This window comes from Papaver somniferum, unplaced genomic scaffold (genome assembly GCF_003573695.1).
Source record: "Papaver somniferum cultivar HN1 unplaced genomic scaffold, ASM357369v1 unplaced-scaffold_21, whole genome shotgun sequence".
NCBI classification, from domain to species: Eukaryota; Viridiplantae; Streptophyta; class Magnoliopsida; order Ranunculales; family Papaveraceae; genus Papaver; species Papaver somniferum.
Window position 1 is genome coordinate 15,951,250 of NW_020631041.1, and position 17,568 is coordinate 15,968,817.

A 17,568-nucleotide genomic window follows, 5' to 3' on the forward strand; every position below is an offset into this window, starting at 1 on the left:
CACTTCTTTTTTTTTTTTAATCAGAATGAACACAATATGTTGCTTGTAATATAACCTTATTTTCTTAATTCATAGGAGTATTTCATATTGTCAAAGTTCTGGGTTACAAGTGCAGAGAACGGCAATACTGGCCTAACGGTGTGTAGCCAAAGAACTCACGCATCAATGAAGTTTCAGAATAAATCCCAGCTAAGCTTCTCAAAGACAGGCCTATTGAAAGCTTGTAACATATATATCTGTCAGAAAGTTCACAGCACAAGCCAATTTCACGTCCTCCTGTTAAACCAAAAAGATCAAAGAAATAGAAAAGACAACTTAGCTGTACAGTGCAACATTGAAGAGTAATATCAAACCCTCCAGAACAGGATGTAAGAAAATTAACGAACCTAAATCCCCAGTCTCACTACTAACCCAATTCTAACAATCTTTCCAGGAAACGCCTGCAGGAAAATCAAAAAAATACATGGTCAGATGTAGAAAAAGTATCTCTGCAGAGCCAAATACAGTAATGATTATAGCAATTTATATATTTTTACAGTCAGCATAGACTGCCTTGTGAGATTTTCGACACAAGTGAGGGTTTATAGTTGATGAACAAAAATTCTACGCTCCGCCTTCAAAATTTCCGGGACAAGCCTAGTAAAACCTTTAAAAGTCGATATAAAAAGTGAACCAGTAAGTTAATTGCTCCTTCCCTAAACTTTGGCAATTCTTCAGTAATCTCAGCGTTGGTATTTTCGGCTTCCAAGTATAGGATGATATAGGGATTCATATAGCAACTTGGCACTTGCATTGGTTTCTCAGCCTTTCTGCACGAGTCTTTCTTCTAGTTCAGTCCTACTCTCAACCTATGTTGTGAAAGGCGAGCTATGTGCTCTCCTAAGTACCCTAGGCGCACGAGTCAAGCAAGGGGTGCCTAGTTCATAAAAAATGCCCAACCCGCCAAAATGGAACGATAATTTTTTTCTGGGCACCTAGGCCTAGGCGAGGCGAAGGGCTTGGCGCCTCGCCTAGCGCCTCGGACAACATATCTCTGCAATGGTGGTCTTCATTTCCTGCGGCGTTGCAACTTAGAAAAACGAGCCCGTAGATGCTCCTCTCATAGTCTCTAAGAGTATGCTCTAGCCCCTAAGTGTAAGCTGGTTACCTATCATTATAACGAATCTTTTTGCACATACAGGTGAACATGATAGCTTCAGTTGTGCAAAATATCTGAGAAACATGCCTTTCTCTCCTTGACAAGCAAAAACAACATCTACATAACCAAAAACTTCTTCAACAATCGAGTATTCAGATACATACCGATTCTGCTTCTCCAGAAACTAAACTAAGCACTAAACAACCCTACTTATTTCACAAGAAGAAAGAGAAACAGCAACTCATATAAATAGTTATGCATATTAATATTACTTCCCAAAGGTAAATGAAGATTACCAGGTTCCAGTACTTGCTCTGTCCGCTAATATTTTCGCATCTTTTTCTCCTAATCCTTTCAATGAAACTAAGGTGTGCTGGTGTGGAAACACATGCCGAGCTATTTCATTAAATTGCACAAGGTTTTCCCAGGTTGAAGTTGATGAGACAAATCTTTTGATATGGCCCTCGTCATAGCGTAGAGGAATGATACCCTCCATAAAGGCGAACGGTTCTCTTTGGTGAAGACTATTAACTTTCCTCCAACCCCATGACTGGTGTTCTTCCTGTCCTTTCATAACATGATTATCATTCTTATCCATTAACAACCATACACCATCGAATTCATCTCCTTCGGCAGATTGACAAACAACATAATATAAAATCCCACCACCAGAAACCCCTATCACAATAAGACCTTCAAAATCATTATCACCTTCAAAATCATTATCATCATGGGTGTGCGTTAGCAATGGAGGAGGCGAAATATGTTCACGAAACTTTTCATCAGCCAAATCAAATACCAAAATCATTCGTCCTCCTTCAGTATTCCCCCAATGAAGACAACCATTCAGAAACACACCATGTGCATCCGGACAAAGTGTGGAAAATGTAAAACCGAAATCAAACTTCCCAACATACCTCCATCCCTTACCACTCCCAACAGTGTACACCTCTACCTCAACGACATTACCTTCTTCTTCTTCCTTAAGTTTGTAAATCCTAACAACTTTGTACTCATTCGTTTCGGAAAGGTAACCAAACCCACAGGTCAAATGCTCATATCGATCCATTTCAGATTCGAAATGGGGAAGAACAATGTATTCTTTGGTAACCGGATTGCAAACAACAGCAGGTCCATCAGCCTCAAGTGAATCAGGTTGAATTCCATATATACAAATCAAACCATTAAAGGAACCAATTAAGGTGTAACTTTTATATGTAGTTTCAAACATCAATTTTCTACAAATGGGTTTCACAAAATTCCAATCCTCATGATGATTATATTCAAAATAGTAAAGATGAGACCTGTTAACATCATCATCCGAACTCAAGAAAACGTATCTTAACTTACCTGTTGAAGAATTGAGACGAGTTAAGTGAATTTGGGGGAATGATGGATGAAGAATCAGATTCTTCCATGTTTTGCAGACTAACTTGGAAACTAGGACTGATTCTGTTGGTAAATGAGCTAAGATTCCTGAAATGATTTCTGCTGGTAGAATCTTGTTGATGTTGTTCATCAATCAAATTGAAATTTAAGAGTTTGAAAAAAAAAAATTAGGGGTTTTTATTTCCACAGTTCTTCTTTTATTTCTAATCGATACAACACAAAGATAAAAGAGAATGAGATGCTGCTAACACTTAACGGAGGACCAGTGGACAGTATTTTATCCTAGCCTTTTTAGGCAGGGTCACCCAAACAAAAATTGAAACAAAATAGTGTCATAATATATATATTCGGCAGTTAACCTACAACAAGATATTCGGAAGCCAAAAAGTTTTATTAACCTACCGGTTATAATCATTTTGTACACATAAAGATATGACCAATAATATTCGGCAGTTAACCTATAAATCTATCTCCCGAATTCGGTCGAGGTTCTTGAGAAATGAAGAACACGACTACATTCGGAAGTCAGTTAGCATGGATATCTTCCGAATCTGGGAAAATAACGAAAAACCCTAGAATTATTTTTTCTCGATTCGTCGAATTAAAGCAAAATAAACCCAAAAAAATGATAGAGTCTTACCTAATTGGGGCCATTTGAAGTTGTCGGAGTGTTTGACTATCAGATTGGCCACCACCAACTACATCCGCGACTTTGTGTTCTTCGTGTATAGGGTGCGGTATGTGATGTATCTTAGTGCAAACAAAATTTATTTTTTCTGTTACTTGTGTGTCTTTCTCCTAAGAGGGACCTTATACCTGTTCTGACGTATTTGTAATTTAATGCCTCCTAAGAATTTGAATGGAGTCAGATCTTCATCTTAAACTTAGTTCAAGTTGCATTGAACTAAGATGTAGTTCAAGTTTCTGAAATGTTTTTGATTTGGTTTTCATTTTCTTTTTACTTGTAGGGCATTTTGGTAACTTCAATGTCCTATAGGGTATCCCTTAACTAGTGCCCTTGGCTGAGTATAAATTGTTGTCCCCTAATTCCTTTTGAGTGCCCCATAAAAATGCTAGGTATTTTATTTTATTTTGCTAGAACGGGAGCAAAAAGCCCAAATTTCATACATTTTCTAGAAAATTTACATCAAATACATTATAACGGAAATACATGAAGAAACACAAATATTTGTATTCTAAAATGCATCGAAAGTACTAAATACATGTATTCCATTGAGGAGGTTGATGATGATGATCGATGGATGGTATGAAACTGCTAATTCCACCATTTGAATTTTCGTTCTTCAATGAGAACAATTTTCTCTTTCTCATGAGGATAAGATGTTCCAAAGAGGAGTGGTTTGTTCTGTGCATCGAAATTGCAATCATATCCAATATCCATGAATCTTCATAAAAATGCAGATCTACGTCGCTCCAGTGCTAATTGTCCTTGAATATATTTGAAACGATTTAAGTAACCGATAGAAACACCTGAAAAGGCTATATGAAAATTGAGTAATCACCAAACTAGGGATTATATTATATTTAGACAATAATAATTATTATATTTACAAATCCTAAATTCTGCCCAGGTCTTTAGATATATAATTAAAATCTGGGAGAAAACTTAACTAGGAGAAGATTAAACTTGGACTCATAGGATTTTCTGATTTGGAGGAAGGACAAAGAAGAAGTGGAATAAATGAGAAAAAAACCGTTACGCAGAGCAAAAACCACGAGGAATTGATCCATATACACTATTATATCGATGCTATTTTGAGGCCTATAGATTTTATTTGCGCCCTATCTCTAGGTGACAAAAACAGATCATTATGAAATAAAGTCAAAAACCCCTTATCCAACTATTTTTCTTAATGGCTAATTTATTCCTAGTTAACAAATATTAATTAGAGTGGTTAATTGATGTTTAATATTGTTATTACATAAATCAACTAATGTTAATCCATCATCAAAACATAATTTATTTTTTATTTAAAAAAAAACATCAACCAATCATCGGTGGATGTTTATGCACTGGTAGGCCAATTATTATTGATGTTCTTCATCCATGAAGATTCTCGAATGATGTTCATTCGCTCGTAAACCAATTCTCGGTTGATGTTCTTCAATCACGAAGAACACTAGGAATTGGTGTATAAGACTTCAAATGTATATTGATTGTGAAATTTATTAGAGTTGGATGATCCGTCAAGAAGATCAACCTAGAATCGGCATATGTTCTTAACTTATATGGATAATTGATCACAATCGGTTGATAAGATCCTCCACAAGTGACGATTATAAAAAAAAACCTAAAAAATGATGATTTTTTAAATAAAAATATGTCAACAAACAGTGGATATAGTTACCCGTGTTACAGTGTACCAGTTTAAAACCGAACCGTTCATTGAACAGTTCGGTGACAGCTTGAAAATTGAAAATCGTCCATCTTACAGTTCAGTCGACGATTTTAGATAAAAACCGGACCGACCGGCCGTTGTGCATCCATACTCGTGTACCGATTATAAAAACTAAAATTAAAGAGTCTTCCTGCAAATTTTTTTTTGTTGCCATAATCTGATTAGATAAATGTCGTTAGGATTTCACCTATGGACCTTCATAGTTCAGCATTAAACATTGAAACCGTTATAAAAGCGTAACTAAAGACTTGATTTAACACAGGAATGACCAACGGTTTGGCGCTCCAAAAATTGCTTTAGCGTCTAATGGTTTGGCGCTCCGGAGGATATTCTCCTCGAATTTGCTTGTGAGCGACTAATGGTTTGGCGCCGAGGGACTGGCGCCAAAAAATTGGTCGCTCACGTTAAATATTTGTTAATGTTTTTAAAGCTATACATCGGTCGGCAGAAAGCGCCAAACTGTTGGTCGCTCAGTGTCTATCCATTGGGACCTTTTAGAAGGAATCTTGAATTACCTTAAGGGTTGGGGGATGATTCATAGTGACATAGAACGATGTTGAATGTTGAATCTTGAATCACCATAAGACTAACCCTTATATACCGATTGTAAATTTGGGATTTCTGTAACTTATTCTTTTTGCGTTAGACTTGTATTGTCATTCTGGGTTTGTACAAGTTCTAATTGGTTTTGGATCCATGGATTCCATCTTTGCATACCATACCCTAAAATCAAGAAAAAGTGGGCATTTTATTTAACCATAATCGGTTTATATGAATGTCCACATCGACCGATTTTGGGTTTGATATTCTTTAACCAAGAAGAACATCAACAAGAATCAGTCTACGTGGTCATGAACATCAACCGGTTGTTATTGAAATCTGTCAATGCTAGCATGAACATTGACCGATTATGTTTAAACACATAAAATCAAGATTCATATGATTTTGAATTTTGAATGGATAAACCAATCACAGGTATAATTAAGAGTTATGGGTTTTAATCAGTGATTTTTATTTTGAGATTTCATTTAAAAAGGATAACAGAATTTTACTTTAAACCGATCGATGTAGTTAGAATCGATTGATGTAGTTAGGTTTTTCTTTTTAATTTGTGATGTAAGTGATTTCAATGGGTTTTATTTTTGAAAAGCTTTGAATAAGTTTCAAAATTTAGAAGGATAAGGTTTAGGATTGAATTTTAATAGTGGGGGTAACTTAGTACTTTTACATAGTTTAGACAACCCTTATCCCCTTCTCTAGGTTGGGTGAGGGATTGATAGTTCCCAATTAAAGCACCTAGGACCCAAACTAGCCAAGTAATACACAGACACACTATTTCACATGAGTTACGCCATTTCTTCAATAAAACTCAAATAACAACGAATCCTTAGTTAATATTTTTAAAATATATTCCTCTTATAAAAATCTATATTTTTACAAAAAAACAACAAAGAGCATAATCTAATACCTATAACATCACGATCTACCAATTTGAAACTAGTCCTTGAAAATTAATGATTGAAATTCAGATTGGTAGATGATGAAGTTTAGTTTCTTTGATTTTTCTCATTTTTGGTAGGAATATCAAGTCAACATATTATTTCTAAATTCATTGTCATTTAAGTTTTATGGAATAAATGGTGCAAATCACGTGAGATAATATGTACATAAATGGTTCTAAATTCATAACTTAACGTACATGTTGAAGAATGAGGATTAAGATTGTTGAGACGAGTTAAGTGAATTTTTGGAAATGATGGATGAAGAATAATATTCTTCCATTTGTTAGTTACTTGTTGATATTGTTCAAATTGAAATTTCAGGTTTGAAAAAAATATAAAAATTAGGGATTTTTATTTTCCCGTGTCTTCAAGAAATATGGTTTTTTTTTAGTAGAAAGTTAAAATTTATTGATGTTAGGAAAAAGATAAGACAACTCATATAAGAATAACACTACTAGTAGTTACAAAACTTTCAGCTAACTATCTATGATGACCTTCCAGTGAGTGACAAGGTCTCGGAAAGGGGTGGTTCCAAACAATTTGGTTGTTTGAGTCCAAAAAAATATTGAGCTCTTCACTTCATTGATAATAAATTATTCTGCTTTAGGAGATTTCAACGCCATAACTCGTCTTTCCTCTGTCCCCAAATAACGCAACATATAACAAAGAATAAGATGGGCCGGATCTTCCTTCCCCTGTTTTTCTCTTTCTCATCTTCCAAGCAATAACTGAGCTGTTACATCCTTGCTTTGCACCTATTTTATGTTTTAACCAGCTACAAAGTAATTCCATACCTTGTGAGAGAAGTTACAGTGGAGAAGTAAATGACTAGTTGTTTCCTCCTCCGCACTGCATATGCTACAAATTGTATTTAGCAGAACACATCCCCTTCTAGTTAGGTTGTCAGCGGTTGCGATTGCATTTTGAACTGTCGTCAATATAAAAAATTGCACATTAGGTGAAAAAAATTGGACCCAGACTTGCTTGAGAGCCACATTGTAGTTATCCTGGATTGGACCATATGTACCATTGTTGGAAATGATCCAGTTGTAGCATGATTTTGTAGTGAAAACTGACACAAGATTACAAACAAGGATATCTTCTTCATCAACTTGAATAGTAGGCGGCTCTCCAAGAAAAGAAAACAGTGTTGTAACTTCATCGAACCCAAGATATACAATACAAAAGGGAAAAAAATAATAAAAAAGTGAGATACTTTACGAGGGTGGATCGTGGACATTCTTATCCTTCCTAGTTTGAGGCTTAGGGGTTTTATTTGAGGTCTATAGATTTTTTCATCTACCCAACAAAGAATGATAAGGTTGTTTAAAGTGTGCTGAAATACTAAACTATCCTTTACACAAACTTAATAAGTCTAATAATCTAAAACAAATACAAAAACCTAAATCATTTCTACTAACAATCTTCAATCAAAAACTAAAGCCCAATCCATCAAAATCAAAAACTTAATCTCAAATCTCAATTTTCCTTTTTTTTTTTTTTTTTTTTTTCAAACTATTTTTTCGGAATTTTGTTTTCAAGTGATTGAGTTAAATCCTTTTAACACGTTTCTTTGAAGAGAGATTCATCAATCATTTAAGTATGAAACTCAGAAATTTCCTCATCAATTTTTCTGAAAATCAACCGCAATCGATTTATGTGTGCATTAACGTAAACCGATTGCGGCTGATGTTCATCAAACACGAAGAACATTGCCCGTAATCGGTGGATATGGTACACATACATAAACCGATTTTGGGGTTGATGTTCTTCGAGTTTGATGAAATTCAACAACAATCGGTATACACTAATGCATATATTAACCGATTCATTAATCATGTCTGAATCTTTGCAAAAACCTTGGTATTTTTATCTTTATATCGTAGGGGATAAAAATGCGAGATGAACGCAAAAAGAATAATGTCCTTCCGACATCGAACGAAGAATTTATGAGCAAAACAATCAAGGAATTGCCCAGATTTATAATCGGTTTACATAGGCATTTATGTAAACCGATTCTAGCGAAAAAAAATCACAGAAAAACTCTTGATTTTTACAACCGGTCTATGTTCTAAGTCTTATAAACCGATTTCTATGTTAACAAGTGTATGAACATATACTGATTTACAAGTGCATGAACGTATATCGATATTCAGGGTTGAGCTTTTTCAAGAAAAATCAAAATTGTTACATGCTTTTGATAATGATGTAGGATTAGTTGATTTCTATGTTAACAAAATTAAACATCAATTAATCACCTGAATTAACACTAATCAACCAGGGGTAAATTATCTATTAAGTAAAATAGTTGGATAAAGGATTTTTCATTTTACTTCAATTTTTTTATTTCTTTTAGTTTACCAATTTTCATTATATGTATGTATCTTCGTCTTCATGATGGTTAGTGATCGCTTTTCTGAATTTGCCAAGGTTCTATCTTCGTCTTCATGATGGTTGTATCTCCCAGTTAAAGGGTGTTTTTTCTATCACTTGTTAGTGATTTTTCCCTCTCTTCTTCCCTTCTTAGATCTATGTTTTATCTATGTTTTTTTTTTCCTTCCCCCCCTGATTTCTCTTGTGAATCTTCTATTTTCATGTTATCTGCGTTGATGTCATGACTTCAAAAACAATGGGGATGATAGAGGTACCCTTTACTAAATGAACAACATCATTGATGAGCCTCAAACCCATATTTAATGAAGACAGTAAGGACCTATCTATGACTATTATATAACATCATTGATGAGCCTCAAACCCATGTTTATGAAGACAATGAGGACTCATCTAAGGATATTATATAATATAGTAGCTAGAAACATTATATTCAAGTTTATTTCAAGAAGAGATTACAATCTTAATATTTTGAATGAGTCTATTTCTGAAGCATGGAGGCCATAGGAAATATACCATGGCTGGTATGGGAGGTGACCATTACAATGTTAGAAAGGCGTCAAGAAGATTTAGTAATGGAAGATTATGAGTTCAAATTTATTTATGTCTATGCCACTACAAAATATGCTTGATATTGTAACCCAGTGTGGAATAACGCCAATCCCCTAGAGACACAACATCGTCAATCTAATATAAGACATTCAAAATATTTTCCTTGATTCAAATTAAGGGAACCATATTTGTTAGTTTTTATTCTCGTCAGTTTATTAACTTGCATCCATGTCAGTTTTGATTTGTTTACTGACACAACAAGATTCGTTTTTTTCACATCCTAAAATCCCCTTTAAACATGCTGGGTTGGACGAGAACACATTAGTAGAATCCAGGTCTCCAGATGTACTCTTCGAGAAACAATTAGCTGCTTCTGTAGAGAAGATTTTTGGCATGATTGGAGATCTTTCAAAGGAAGGGATAGGGAAATTTTTGGTTCTTTGCATCCAAAAACATAACTCGGCATGAAATTTGTCAATTTGATGTTGACCTATTGTACAATAAGCACCAAAAAATGGTTGAGGACCTGCTGTAAAATCATCCAAGTTGCCCGAGAGTGGTTCTAAGCACTAACATTCAAATGAATTGAATGTCTACATTTACTTAATAAAATTTGATCAATATATTATTTAAAAAAAGATTATGATTTACATGTACTGAGTTTATATACTCAAATATTCGAAACACACTCTCACGTGCTATTTGAACATGCTCACTACACACAACTCTCACATGACTTGTACACGAACCAAACACACACTTACAATATACTAAGATACTCCCTCCTTAAATCTATAGTGGTTTGTAACAAGACCACGTGAGACTGCAGTCTCACATGAGAAACACTTACAATACACAAGAAAATATCATAGTGAAGAAAAGGAGACAAAATAAGTGGTGCAATTGTCATAGCAGAATAACCTTGTATGTTGCACAAATTAGAAGTATAAGAAGAAAACACAGTCACATTAGTTTTTGTAGTAATAAGCATGAAAAATCTGAGGATGTTGCAAGATACACAAAACATGAAAATTTTGGCAGTAGCAGTACTTGATGCTAAAAAAAGTAGTGCTTGCAGTGCGAAGTCGTCGTGGTAATATTACAGAAAACAGCTTATACCTGAGGTGACGCAAGAGAAATAGTAAATGATGCAAGCATGAACAATAATAGTTGATATAGTAGTAGTTTCCTCGCAATCAGTATTGCATAACATTTAGAAATAGTGGATATATAATAAATGCAGACCATGAATTAAATTGCAAGCCAAGGCTAACCACATTGGAGTTTTTGTTGTATGAGCTTGAAAAAAATATGAAATCCCATTTACCTGCTAGCAAAAGAAACTTAATAGCTGAAACTCGAGGAATATTTTAGGAAAAAGTTATCCCCTCAAACATTGTTGAAGCGCACACACAAAAATCCAATAAAGGTATACCATTAACATACCAAATTCAGCACTCTAGTCAGATGCACACACATAATAGTTGTATCAGTACAACGATGATGCACCAACACGTGAAGTAAAAGAAGTAGTTGCGTTAAAGGTATGCACTCCAATTGCTCAACAAGAGAGATTATAAGTTGTAGTCTCATCAGATACTTTGACAACACTACTATCTCGCATATACCAATGACATAAGAGAACATACAAATAGTTATCAAGTATTATTTAGACACATGATGAATTAAAAAATAGTATAAGGATAAAGAACACCAAGTCACATTCTCAATTAAATGCATACTTATTAAAGAGAACGTCAACTTGTACTTATATATCTCACCAATTTCAATCCCATAACAACATCTTCAGTTTCAGCATTAAACTCACAAGCCAACTCACTCGTGATCTCTCACATGACGAGGACTGTATCAAACTAACATCACTGAGATGAACTAAAGATAAGCAATCTAAGCACATGATTTGTACATCAAACAATCATTTAATACAATCATCAATATACATATGTGATTTAAGAAGAAATTTTCTTCACTATCAAATGGAATAACATTAAACTTCTCACAAACTATCAATCGTAGAAATAGGCATGCTCGAATCTAGTAGCTCCAGGTATCAGTACAAGTACAACTTGATGAAAAAACTAGGTGAAATCAAACCTATTTATGATGAATAAAACTTTTGAAGACGGAATTGTTTCTCGTTGATCTAGTGATGTAGAAATTGAACACAAATAAAATCTAAAGTAATCTAAAGATAAAGTTGGAGATTAGCAGCAAAGGCTCAAATTTTAGCTGTTGAGGTAAGAAATTTCAGATCTAAACAACCAAACTGGAAATCCAAAATAACCACGAGCTCAAGTTCTAAAATCGAATTTTAGATCCAAAATACATGCATAATCATGTTTGACGACGTTGCAACAAAGCATCAGGATCAAATCAAATTTCACGCTAAGAACCATCAGTAATCACAACTGCATTCCAGCTCCATGAATCTTCAATTTACACTCCAAAAACAAAACGAGTGTAACAAAGAGAAACATACCAATATGAAATTCAAACTTAGAAACATCATTAAAGTTGCAACATACTTCGACACCTTAATGAGGACTGTCTTGAAACAAGAAATGAGATTAGAAGTAAGAAGAATGAGTTAAGAAATGTGCAACATCATATTCACCCACAAACTCTCAACCTTCTTTTGAATCCAATTGAGTGGAACAACTTTAAGTTTCCCCCCAACTAGACCTTGATGTCGCAGACTAAAACATGCTCATACACTTTCGACATCAGGAAATAGGAACAACAAATCTTAATTAAGAAGTTAGATGTAAAAACAAACTAATTATGATGAAAATCTTCGGTTGTAGATGAAACCGGATCTTGTTGAGGTAAGAAATTGAAAAACAGGAAGTATGCTCAAGTATTTGTAAAGATGAATTTACAATGCAGAGATTTGATGAAAAACAATAAAAGAAGAAGTTGAATTATTAAAAATTATGTACGAATCAGTGAAATATGGATCGATATCCCTAAGAATTTTCATTCTCAGGTATGATACCGTGCTAACATTCAAATGAACAAAGTGTCTATTTTTTTACTGAATACGAATTGACCAATAGATTGATTAAACACACATTATGGTCTATAAGACTGGTCTGAGTTTATAATTGAAACATTCAAATATTTACTGATACTCTCGCATGCTATTTGCACATGCTCACTGCACACGCGACTCTTACATAACTTGCACACGAGTCAAACACACCATTACAGTACACAAAGCTATTATTCTAGCTAGACTACCAACCAAAGTTATATATTTGTTTTTTATTTTATTTTATGCTTAAAAAATGAATGATGAATAAACAAATAAACGTGCACAATCGTGAAGGCATCAGACTATCCACTATCTCTTCGATTTGTATATAATATAATCTTCTGCACCACAAAAGGTCGGTTCATGGTATCGAATAATATTATAATTATTTACATATATATAATCATCGATCTGTGAAAGTAATGTATTTTATCCATATAAGCATGGTAACCCCTCGGAGGCCACACCCATTTTCGCATTAAGTTTCATAATTAGAAAGAAAACATATCCTTCAAGAAAAGAAAGGTGTCTTGTGGAAATGGCGATAGCTAGGAGAAAAACTCCTCATCCGCTCTTTGCTTGCTCTACTGTCTTTGCAATCGCCATATGCCTCTTTGTCTCCACAGGTAAATTATGCTTGCGCATTACCAGTATGTATATATTTTTGCTTCTAAGGTAGTGCTTAAAGAGGGTAACTAGTTTGTTAATTAACTTTTTGTTTCAATCCACTGCAGATGCAGTATATCCATTTTGAAATTTAGACCAGGCATAGTTTTTATCTACACAGTAGTATATATATGTGCTCCTAGCAGGAGTCACTTTAGATTCTTTTGGTACGAACCTCTAATGGTGATAGTCCCTTGTAACATGCTTCCCTTGGTATTCTTTGCTCAATTTCTATCTATCTAAGAACAGATAGAAAATATTCAGACATATATATTAGAAGTTTGTGGATTAATTAGATATCAAATTTAAAGATTAGAGGAAGCAATACAGGAAAGATTATGGCTTTGTGTTCGTTTCTACAAACTTCTTCTCTCACTATTCATCTCCTTTCAATCAAGTTACACCGAATTTGCTTAGAAGTGTTATTTAGTTCTGTGTTCTATGGCGTTAGATCGGCTAATTAATCAGACAAAGTAGCTAATTATCCTGTACTTATGATTTGTACATATATCAGAGCATATTAGCTAGTAGTATTATTTTGTATTTTAGGTGTTCAAATTATATTTATAGATATAAAATTAAATTAAGTTGTCAAAAACAATTAGACAACCTACTTTGTAAATGAAAATTTATTGATCTGTTCTTTGTAGAAAAGAAAAGAACCACAATATCTCAAGTGATTATTGAAGAAAAAAGAAAAGAAAAAGTATACCACAGTAATTGACGCCTTGTACTCTTGTTGACTTTTATCAACAACAAGCCACAACAACCCAATGAACTTAACTTGTCGGGCCGGAGCGGGTCACATATCTGAACCTGGTGGTGTGCCGGTAGGGGTCTAACCGTCTAGTATATGCATATGGAATATTTTTGGAGAAAGAAATAGTGTTAAAGACTAGGCAACGTTTTTTTGGCTAATCTATATACTAATATTTTGTACCTAAAACATTTTTATTTAAACTTCTAATATTAATGGCAGCTTTTCCTGCAACTCTACATACGAATTCAAGATGGATTGTCGATGAAAATGGACGGAGAGTAAAGTTAGCATGCACCAATTGGGTATCCCATCTTGAGCCTATGGTAGCTGAAGGGCTGAGTAACCAACCTTTGGATTCGATTTCAAAGAAGATTAGAAATATGGGATTTAACTGTGTTCGATTAACATGGCCTTTGTTCTTAATTATGGATGATTCTTTGGCGTCGGTCACTGTTCGAACATCTTTTCAAAGATTGGGACTTGTTGAATACGTTTCTGGAATACAAGCTAATAACCCATCTCTCCTTGACCTTCCTCTCATTGAAGTTTTTCAGGTAATCTAACAATCCTTTTTCATTTCTTTCGCCACTTTACAAATGGAAATAATAGGAAAAGGAAGAAGCATGTGTAAACTTTTCACTTGTTGGTATTTAGGCTGTCGTATCCAACTTGGGGGAGAACGATGTGATGGTGATACTAGACAACCATATCAGTAAGCCAGGTTGGTGTTGTGGTGACTCCGACGGCAATGGCTTTTTCGGAGATAAATACTTTGATCCGCAATTATGGATCAAGGGATTGACTAAGATGGCCTCCATTTTCAATGGCTCAACCAGTGTTGTTGGCATGAGCCTTAGAAATGAGCTTAGAGGGCGCAAGCAAAACGTCAAGGATTGGTACAAGTATGTATGTGTATATTCAAACTTCTTAGAACTAGAATTTAACACGTACGATATCAACCTTAATTAGACAAAATGCAATGAAATTTTTGTTCATGACATGGTCAGGTATATACAAAGTGGAGCTGAAGCAGTTCACGCGGCAAACCCAAATGTTCTCGTAATACTATCCGGGTTAAATTATGATGCAGAATTAAGTTTCCTATCTAAAAAACCAGTGCGCTTAACATTCACAGGAAAAATAGTTTATGAGGTACATTGGTATCAATGGTATGGATTCAATGGTAATGCCAATCAAGTGTGTGGGAATATAGTGAATAGTTTTATGAGGAGAGCAGGATTTTTGCTTGAACACGGTGTGGCGCCGCTGTTTTTAAGCGAATTTGGAATAGATCAAAGAGGTAGTAATGTGAATGATAATAGATATTTCAATTGCATGATGGGTGTTGCTGCTGAACTTGATTTTGATTGGGCTCAATGGACATTAGTTGGGAGTTATTACTTACGACAAGGTGTACGTGGAAGTGAGGAGTTCTACGGAATGTTGGATCGGAATTGGTGTGAGACTAGGAATTCTAGTTTTGTTAAAAGACTTTCTTCAGTTCAAGTTCCTCTTCAAGGTCCTGGTATTTCTGAAACAACTCCATACAAAATCATTTACCATCCATCTACCGGACTTTGTGTTAACATAAAAAAATCATTGTTCGAACCACTGGAATTGGGATCTTGTTTGAGTACTGAAGCATGGGATTACACCCCACAAAAACATATAACACTCAAGGGAGCTGATAACCTCTGTCTACAAGGTGATGGAATAGCGAAGCCGGTAAAACTTGGAAATATATGTACAGATTCTAATTCGAAGTGGGAAACGATATCGGAATCCAAAATGCATCTTCAAGCTAAGCTGGCCGATGAAAAAAATACGGCTGTTTGTTTGGATATTGATTCTAACAATAACATTGTTACTAATTCTTGCAAATGTTTGAGTAGAGACAATATGTGTGATCCTTCAAGCCAGTGGTTCAAAATTGTTAACAGTACCAGAAGTACATCAAGTTCAGCCGTAGAACTATCTCTGCCGACGAACGAGCAAAATCAAATGATTGAGTTGACGATTTAAGAAGGATTAATGATCAAGGGAGATGACACATGACGTGTTTTGACGGGTTCCGCATGGTAGTTTTTTCTCTCTCTCTCCTGTGTGTTCTTTATTTTTCGAGTTTGTACCTGTGTGATGATCTAGAGTTTTTCATAGTACCTCGAGCGACTTTCATCCATACCTTTTACTATAACGTGACCGATACTTTGCAAGTTCCATTTTTTTTTTTCATACGATGTACTATGATACTCAATGCAGCAGCTGTATTTTTTTACTGCAGAAAGTAAATCACCTCCATGGTCACAATCAACTGTAAAATATCATCTATCATGCGACAAAATAATAAAAGAAAACGGATCATTTTTCATGTGACTGAATATCAAAAGTAATCAAAATATTATTTGTGTTGTAGTAGTCCTAGAATACAGAAGAGCAAGAGTTGGTTATAATGTAAACCCTGGTTACATCTATATGGTCACATGGACCCATGTCAAGGTGTAAAACGTGACGGATCAGCCCAACCCAACCCACAAAGTCACGTGCTTAGAGTGTTGTGTGCCGTGTTGTGCTGTGTCAGATGACGTGTTGTGCTGCATTGTGATGGAAAAATAAAAATGATGTGACATGTTGTGCTGGGTCGGCCACATTTATTTTGTATTTTTAAAGTAAATATTTTCCAAGTATTTATGTATACTATGAGTTGTTATAAAAATAAGTCAACACAACGATGATCAAATGTCAAAAGTTGGCTTGAATAATGACTTTCTTGTGATATATACACATAATGCGATGTAATTTGTAGTGTCTTATGTATATTACGACGAGCTTTCTTAACGTGTTGTGCCGCATGCTGTGCTAATTAGGCTAGTTCAGCAATGGATATATATCTTGGATCAAATGGTGTGTCACTTCTACTCATTTATCTCTTTTTGTGAATGGTGTATCTACGGAAAAATTCAAACCAATTAAGGGTTTAAGGCAGGGAGATTCACTGTCGTCGTATTTGTTTCTTTCGGTGGTCGAAATTCTTTGTAAATTAATAAACAATGCGATTGAGAGAGGACAACCTTCTGGTTTCCAAGTGGTGAATCACGACTCTATTATTTGTCATCTTCAATTTGTGGATGACACTTTGATTTTTATTGATGCTTCAGTGGAGGAAGTTAGACATCTTTTCATCATTTTGGCTGTGTTTGAAACTATTACATGTTTGAAGCTGAAGTTAGATAAGAGTACTATGATCATTGTGGGAGCCGAAGGGGTAATTGATGTTCTACCTAGAGAACTAGGCTGTAAGACAGAAGAGGTTTCGTTCACTTATCTTGAAATACCAATTGGAGCACATTGGTGTATCACATCAGTTTGGGATCATGTTTTGATTGTAATGGAACAAAAGCTGGCGTCGTGGAAGAAAAGGCAACTTAATAAAGCAGGTAGATTAACCCTTATCAAGAGTTGTCTTTCGATCTTACCAATTTATTACTGGTGTCTTTTTCATCTTCCCGGTGAGTTAGGAAAAAAGAATGATTAGGATTATGCGTAACTTTCTGTAGGTTACGGTGGAAGGTAAAAAGAATTGGTGTGGGTCTCATGGAAGAAGATTTGTGTGCCGAAGGAGAATGGGGGTCTAGGTGTGAGAAATTTGAGGAAAATAAACCAATCACTGCTAGTCAAGTGGATTTTGGAGATTTTCG

The 17,568-nt window shown here is 34.9% G+C and overlaps 2 protein-coding genes across 4 annotated transcripts; one reads left to right on the forward strand and one right to left on the reverse strand.

Annotated features, from left to right (window-relative positions):
• Positions 1–39: 39 nt before the first annotated feature.
• Positions 40–2,813, reverse strand: LOC113339929 (F-box/kelch-repeat protein At3g06240-like). 2 transcript variants are annotated; one of them, XM_026585155.1, is made up of 3 exons: positions 1,435–2,813; positions 387–440; positions 40–236 (listed from the first exon to the last, which is right to left on the reverse strand). In XM_026585155.1, the coding sequence occupies exons 1-2, from the start codon at positions 2,655–2,657 to the stop codon at positions 407–409; spliced, it is 1,257 nt and encodes a 418-aa protein (XP_026440940.1). In that variant the 5' UTR covers positions 2,658–2,813; the 3' UTR covers positions 40–236; positions 387–406. The 2 variants fall into 2 exon arrangements, with proteins under 2 accessions (XP_026440940.1, XP_026440939.1); XM_026585154.1 differs by having other exon boundaries at positions 40–276; positions 1,435–2,810.
• A 10,093-nt stretch (positions 2,814–12,906) lies between these two features.
• On the forward strand, positions 12,907–16,202 carry LOC113340313 (glycosyl hydrolase 5 family protein-like). 2 transcript variants are annotated; one of them, XM_026585520.1, is made up of 5 exons: positions 12,938–13,073; positions 13,764–13,943; positions 14,093–14,427; positions 14,528–14,775; positions 14,881–16,202. In XM_026585520.1, the coding sequence occupies exons 3-5, from the start codon at positions 14,194–14,196 to the stop codon at positions 15,893–15,895; spliced, it is 1,497 nt and encodes a 498-aa protein (XP_026441305.1). In that variant the 5' UTR covers positions 12,938–13,073; positions 13,764–13,943; positions 14,093–14,193; the 3' UTR covers positions 15,896–16,202. The 2 variants fall into 2 exon arrangements, with proteins under 2 accessions (XP_026441303.1, XP_026441305.1); XM_026585518.1 differs by lacking the exon at positions 13,764–13,943 and having other exon boundaries at positions 12,907–13,073.
• Positions 16,203–17,568: the final 1,366 nt, after the last annotated feature.